The sequence below is a fragment of the Cebidichthys violaceus genome, unplaced genomic scaffold (genome assembly GCF_023349555.1).
Source record: "Cebidichthys violaceus isolate CVI_PGR_0920_01 unplaced genomic scaffold, fCebVio1.0.p SCAF_20, whole genome shotgun sequence".
Classification (NCBI taxonomy): Eukaryota; Metazoa; Chordata; class Actinopteri; order Perciformes; family Stichaeidae; genus Cebidichthys; species Cebidichthys violaceus.
In genome coordinates, this window is record NW_027176373.1 from 11,824,172 (window position 1) to 11,831,818 (window position 7,647).

The following is a 7,647-nucleotide window of genomic DNA, read 5'->3' on the forward strand; positions in this document are numbered from 1 at the left end:
CCCTCGCACTGATTGCACTGATGCTTCGGTGAAAGCAACTGCAAGCTTTTGTTTCATTTTGCTGTAGTTTGCGTTTTATTTCCATGGGCCTGCGTGTTCGTGGGCTAGAGCATGTGCACATGGACATTTTGATTGTGACTCACGCTTCATTGCAGCGTTTAGGCATGTCTTTGTTTTACCCCGAAACCTTTTATGAAGTTCGGATTGTTTGGGGATTTGGAGACCATCGGCACAATTGGCAAAGGCATAATGAATGTTTCTCTATTTAGTAGCTAGTTTGGAGATGTGAAAAGGTTTAGATGCACTGAAGCTATATGCCTCAGCTGAACATTTTTCTCTATTTCATTCATTACTTGCATTAAGAGAATTAAACAAAGCTCTGGACAATACTGGAACATATTTACAGACAAATAAACAATCAGCAAATTCGGATTTATTTTTGCATTTCAAAGGAATTCCATTCAAAAAACGTGTTTTATGCTGCACATTTAGTTTCAGGAGAAGCAGGTAAAAGGGACAATTGAAGGGGAAATGTAACATCAACGGTAACTCATAGTGCATTAATCAGAAGTGTGCATAACAGACTGTCGGATAAAGAAATCTGTGGCTAGCCATACATTCTAAGCAGGCAGGTTGACAACAAAATAACATTAACTTTCAAAGGTAAAATTATTAATTCCTTTTAGATGAAACTAGCTGAAGGTCACAAAGAGCAGGGGCAAATTTGAGTACAAAATCATATTAATAAGCTTTGACAATGTGCAGGAGAGTGGAACTCTACCGGGAAAGAGCCTAATTTAAAGTAATCTCATTCTGTGGGTAAGAAGGGAATAGAGCCCTCGGAAGGCTTCTGCTGGTCACTTGTAACACAGGCTCATGGCTATCAATGAGACAGCACACAGGTATTGTTTAGAGGTCTACACTTGCTGGATCTTCTTGGGCAGCCACTTGAACAGGGTCTTGCACAGCTTTTTGCTTCTCACCTTTGACTTTGTTAAATTCTTAATGACGACATTTCGGAGCAGGCTGAAGTTCAGGGGCTGGGATAGGTGCATAGAGAAAGCATTATTTCCTCTTGCTGGATGATTCAAAACTTCCAAGAAGCGTCTTTCCTGCTGCCTGAAGTCATACTCCACACTGAACAGACAGACAGAGAGACATGCAGCCCAAAATTCACTAAAACACTGATGTGAAACAACATAAAATGTATCATTCAGCCCAAGCCAAAGGATGCAAATCAATGCATACGTTTGTCAGATTTCAAAGCGGTTGATTGGTTCAGGCAGGCAGACATTCCTGGCAGGGTCTCCTTTTTCTTTTTAAAGGTGTGAACATCTTGTTCAAATTTCTTTGTCTTCCACTTGGCCTTTAAGGACCAGACGCCAACACACTCCAGTCAGCAAATCAACTTGGGCAGAATATTTTTGTCATTCAAAAGCGGTTTTGAAAATAAGTAGATCAAGAGGAATGTTTTGAATATTTCAAGATAACGACCGTTTTAGGTTTTGCTTTGTAGAGCATGAGGCTTTTTTTTTCTCCAAAAGATAATGAGAAGACTTAGATTTATCGGCGTCTCATAACCTCCTTTCAAAAAAAAGTGTTTCTGGGACAATTGCTTTTTTTTTCTTCTCTCTATCACGTCCAACTGATGCAACATTTCAGCTAATGGGTGCAAACGAAGATCAAAGTTGGAATATTAAAACGTACAAGTATTGTATCATAATGCATAAGTCTGTCATTTTCTTTTTTTTATTTAATTGAAAATAACCGTTTCACCTTTTAAATTGAATTTACTTAACGCCAAATGTCTCATTTTAAGATAAGGCCACTTTAGATAAATTCAACTACCTCTCACAGCTTGCCTTTCATGCCAAAACACTTAACAATGTTAACATGACTTCAGTAAAGGGATCATTATAAATTTATCGTGCAGGCTGCTTGGGCACAACTTCCTCTTTGCTACTTTGAATTTCAGAGAGTGCCTCTCAATCTCCGTAAATCTGCTGTGTGAATAGGTTGAGTCACATACAGTCGGCGCTTAAATGTGTCGGTTGTTCCAAAAGCTTTATGATTTGCTCGGAGGGGAAAATGTAATCTCCCTATGTATTCTGAGTGAGAAACAATTGGGCAATACAGAGCTTTTCATTTGGTAAGCTGCCCATACAGTAAGTCATTAATTCTCAGAGAAGTGAAATGAACAGGCTGCCAGAGAAGTGCTTGGCAACTGAAATGGCAAATGGGCTCAACCTTGTTGAACTGTGTGTCTCAAGCACAAAGGGAAGTTTAATATGAAACCGATATTTTTGAAATTGCATAATTAAGTGATGCATGGTCCCACTTCTGTGTGTCTTTGTAAGTAATTCTGAATTTATTGATATCCACGTTATGTTACATTCATTTCTTTGTCTAACTAATATACGCACTCGGCCTGCGGCAGTTCATGATATCTCTATTCAATTGGACTGCTGTTCTAAATTATTGATTTTATTCTAATTGTTTTCTTAATATCCTGAATACCTCAAGCCCAGACACATTTTTAACATAATCTAAAAGAAGGCTTCCTGCCCCGGCCTTTCATCAACATCAAGGAAAAGCTCTAAGCCATGTGATGTATAGTCATGATATTCTGCAATTTTAGTTTCATATTCGGACAAGAGCGGAATTCTAGAGCTGATCACTTATCAGTTAAAATGCATGCATGTAGGCAATTTCACTACTATCTCACCTGTAGACAATACAAGCAGTCTTCTGGCAGGTTGAGCAGTTTCTGAGGTCCTGTCCAGTTTTGTAGCATCGCCGACTAGGATAACAAAAAAAAGGAAAAAGAAATTGCACACAGTAAATGAGGGAAACCTCCAAAACTCTCACTATTCACTCTACTCATCCTTTTAGGCTGATATTTCTTCAGACTGCTGTTGGCAGCAATGAGCTGCATAACATGCATTATGTCAGATATCAGTCGGTTATTAGGAGTTGGTTATTCTGAAACATGACCTCAGAGGCAGTCGCAACTGATTAGCACAACACGGTGGATGAGAATGATTGACAGAGACACATTGCCAGAAGGCGGTTTTAATTCCCGTCATTTGTCCCAGAAGAGTTATATGGCTAAATAAATCTCCCCGAGACGGGCCCTCTTGAAATGCCCAAGTAGGTTTCCGTCACACTCGGGCACACATTCAAGGACCTGTTTGCAAACTTGTAACAGTGTTTAGGCCGCACATCATCACGCTAGGATTCCTGATTTAAGGCACGTTCATCGTGGCCATGGAGCCAGCTGCATGACATCTTAACAGTATGTTTGCCTTCAAAAGGTATTTTACATCATAGTGTATGTGATAAATGGTAGAAATCATAATTTTGTTTCTCTTGTTAAGGCTTATTTCCAATGTGGGTACTAGTTCAATGTCAGCACAAAGTCAGTGTTACACAAAGTGGCACACAATGTGCTTCGTCTACCACATTTCTTACAAATTGTGTACATTTTTTAAAAATAGTTCAAATTTACCAATTACATTTTGGAAGACAACGGTGTTGCACTGATTTTATATATTCTTTCTTCAATGCACCAGGCAGGATTACAAAATATCAAATATTGATAATCTGTTAATTTTTTGTTTGTGCAACTAAATATGGTTGTAAAACAAAACTGATATCTGTATGTGTTAATTACAGCAAAAATCTCAACTGTATACAATATGTATAGGTTTGTTATTGCTATCACAGTAACCAGTAGTTTTCCTCTAAACTATGGATGAATAATCATACATTCAATTACAAAAACACAGAAGTTATTTTTAGATGGAAAATCAATACAATTTGCCATTGAATGGCAAAGGCTCTGAGTGAGTAAATGCAAGTGATGACTCACTGGATAGTTGAAGATCAGCACTGCAGGACAGCTTTTAAAGTAATTCTCTTTCTGGCAAACAGCTACACCTTTACTGGACCGAATGTAGAGTATATGAATAATTCAGTCATATCTGACCCTGCAGGTTTTGTATTGTGAAACTATAAGTCATTAATAAGCATCGTGGAATATTTATGTTGCGAGTCTTTATGTAAAGTAAAACATCCCACTAGAGGAGTGATTTCGCACACGTGCAGGCACACGCACCCTCACGCACCCTCACGCACCCTCACGCATCCTCTTACCCGCCGGTGGGACTGTGGCACGTCTCCAGGTCATGGATAATGTTGAGCAGAGTAGTGATCCTGTCCTTGTTGGCCGCCAGGCTGGCCTCCACCGTCTCCAGCCTCTGCTGCAGGGCTGCTGATTTGCGACACTGTGGGGAGGGCGGCAGCAACAGGGCCACAGTGGCTGGGTGGGAGTGAGCCTGGCTGGTGTCCTCTGGGCCCGGCTGAGGGGGAGCAGAGCTGAACCCCGAATACTGTCTGACGATTGCCTCCGCCTCGCAGCACCAGAGGCGGGGATGGGATGCCGTGTGCGTCGCCGAAGACGGCGGTGGCACGGAACCTTGTTCAGGGCCCGGTGTGGTGAATGAAAGCTCCGGACTTGTGTGTGGTTGTGGTATTTGGGATGAAGAGCCTGACTCAGAGTTTTGGTTGACTGAAGGTTCGGTGATGTGCTCGACATGTGCACCAGTGTTTTCAAGTGATGAGATGATGGGCGCACAGTTTGTCTGCGCTTTGCGAGTGGGTGTTGGGTATTTGGGAAGGGTGTGTTTATCTGCATTGGATTTAAGCTTAATATTTGCATGCCTGACTGAGACTCCAGAGGCAAACTGTTCTGCATTTGAATCCGTCTCCTGGGCTGTTTTTACTGGTGGGCATGTAGCGCAGTGTCCCTCATGTCCTGTTTCTGCATATCCTTGACAATGTGCAAGCCTTTGTTGTTCTGTGTTTATGCAACCCTGCAGACAAGAGCTGCTTGACTTAATTAGGGAAATGTAATTCTGAAGGTTGGTGACCTGGGACAGATTTGAATCTTCATGGTCATTTGACTCGGACACAACTAATTCATTGAGTAGATTACCATTGAATGTGTTTTCATCAGATTCAGTATCAGAAGTAATGGTTGATTTAGGGGGGTGGGGGCTCGCATCACCGCCTCTGTTGTGATTTTTTGACACATTTAGCGGCTCAGATAATTCAACTGGAGTTGTTGCGGAGTTGTATTCCTGATTGCGAACGACCCCAGATTCATTACAGACTCTGCTGTCTGATGCCCGTGTGCGATCAGGTCGATGTACGCGAGGCGCTTCATTACGACTGAGATCTGTGTCGTGTTGTGTTGTGTCTGCTGATTGACGTGAAGATGCACCTGATACACAGACATTACTTTGGTTCCCTGTCGACGCAGATGAAGAGCTGGTGGCTGTGGGTGGTGAATTTTTGAGATTGACTGAGGAGTACCTGAGGGCTTTATTTTCGTACAGAGTGCCGTCGCATGTAGACGTGGAGCTGGGAGCCGCACTTGAAAGCAGCCTAGCTTTTGAGTCCAGGGGTTTTGCTGCAATTGGCGTTGCGTTTAGAGATGCTGTGGAGACGTGAAGAGTGGGCTCAGAATTGGAGCAGTTTGGTTGAAAGATTTGTCGAGCAGCAGATTTATGTTTAGTGCTTATATGATTTGGATTAGAGTTGTGATTTAATGTACTGCGTGGGACAACGGTGCTGAGAAGTGGATGTGGCGTCCTTGTGTGTGGTGTGGGGACTACAGTTGAGAAAGATACTTTACCTGGTGATTCGCTGTCTACATTTAAGCACGGCTTTTCTTGCGTCGTATGATTCGGAGCGCGTGATGTACGTGGTGGACTTGTGGGTAAATGCCGCGCAGTTGTTTCCTGTTTATAAATGGGTTCTGATGCATTGGCTGCCAGTGCTAAGTTGGGACGTTTATGGGTCATTCGTGGGCTATGAGTTGTTTTTGTTGCTGTGTTTACTCGCGCTGCATGTGTTTCACGTTGAGCAACTTCAGCGGGTATACTTTCAGTGGACATCAGTGCGGTATTGAAGCTTGCGATTATTTCCCGCATGTTGTCGATGGTTGTGTTTCCAGGTCCAGCAGCTGCGGTGTGCGAACAAGAAGGTGGCGACAGAGCACCTTCGGGCGTAGCGTGTACAGACGCACACACATTTTGAGACATGTTACGTTGCGTAGAGTTGTGTTGGGGTATCTGGAGGTGCTTAGGATAAGTGTGTGAATGCGGGTTGTTCGGTTTGGTAGCCGTGGCCATCTGTGGGGTCAACGTGAGGCTAGTTGGCCGGGGGATCTTACTGTCCTGGGATGGTTTTGCCAAAGATTTTGTACTGGCATCCTCTTGTCTTGTTTCAATAGTTGCTTTAGTGACCGTGATGGTTTTAGCATGTAGGATGGCAGTGGGTTGAGGCGATGTCGCATCGATGGCAGCATGTGTCTGTGACAAAGTGACCAAGTTGCCCCTGGAGTGCACTGGGCATGCTGGGTGTGGTGCATTTCCATACTTTAGTTCTTCACTAAAATATAATAGTTGTGAATTAACATGTGTCCTTTTGTCTCTGTACGTGATGCTCTCAGAGATCTCATGATGGCTTGGCTTAACGTCTTTCTCAATGTTCAGCATGGGGACATGCGTGGTAGTGGAGAACGAGGTGAGGGCTGCCTTTAATGGTTTCTCTCCGATGCAAGCATGAGTAGCAGAGCTTTTCTCCAGCAAAGTCGCAACTCCGGCGGTTACAGACTGTCTGCCTCCACAATGGCAGCATATCTTTTGTGTCACACCGAAAGGTGGGGCGGCAGATAACAGCAGCGTCTTCTCACACCGCTCCGCATAGTGACCTTGCAGTCTTGTTTGGTCTATTCCACGAGAGTTTGCAGGCTCTGCCTCATCGTTATGAACGCTAATCCCACCGATTGCCTCCGAATCTACCACGCTGCCGTTTGTGTAGCGGGCGGCAGATTTCAATTTGGGCCTGACGTTGGTTACCGCAAGGTGTGGGTTGGTCTTGATTGCCCTGGCATAGCAATAAGTCCCACAACTGCTCCTCCGACTGCAGGCCACATCCTCAGAGGCCTCACCTCCAAGTGCTTTGAAAGTCACTTCCTTTTTGGTCTTGGATTCCCCACTTTTCTGTTTTAAAAGAGTCTTTTTCTCCTTGTCACTCTTTGTTAGCAGCAATATCTCCTTGTACTCCGTTTCCTTCGTAATGTAACTCTTGGTCGTTTGAGTAATGTTATCTGATGGCGTCGAGAGTGTGTCGGTTAGCTGTACACCGTGCTGGGTGGATTGTCTGCTGATCCCTGGGGACGTCTGAACACCAATGCTGCACTGAGGTCCCCACGTCTGCAGCAGGGCTCCTCCGCTTCTGCCTCCTCCCGTTGTCCTCCAGCCACGCACTCCAACCAGGGCAGGGACACCTAAAACTGGAACCGAAGTTGTCAGGTCGGCCGCTCGTCTCCCCATCCCTTGTGTGGCTGACTCAAAAGCCTTACGAATCGAGAGAGCGGCAGCGTTTCCACACCATTACATCCGCCTAAAAGTAAGAGAGGAAGAAGTTTACAGTGAGAGGCGTGTGAGACGGCGCTGTGAGAGAAAGTCATGAGTAAGCAGGACAAGTTGAAACAATGCACAGAGCTAGACGAGGGTACGAGGAACTGCTTCAATACTGCAGAAATGAAGGATAACCAGGGTTGTCAAAACTCAGTTG

The 7,647-nt window shown here is 44.1% G+C and overlaps 1 protein-coding gene across 1 annotated transcript; it reads right to left on the reverse strand.

Annotated features, from left to right (window-relative positions):
• Positions 1-476: 476 nt before the first annotated feature.
• Positions 477-7,403, reverse strand: LOC137876820 (uncharacterized). Its single transcript, XM_068716619.1, has 3 exons — positions 4,156-7,403; positions 2,726-2,800; positions 477-1,137 (listed from the first exon to the last, which is right to left on the reverse strand). The coding sequence occupies exons 1-3, from the start codon at positions 7,401-7,403 to the stop codon at positions 918-920; spliced, it is 3,543 nt and encodes a 1,180-aa protein (XP_068572720.1). The 3' UTR covers positions 477-917.
• Between the last annotated feature and the right edge of the window lie 244 nt (positions 7,404-7,647).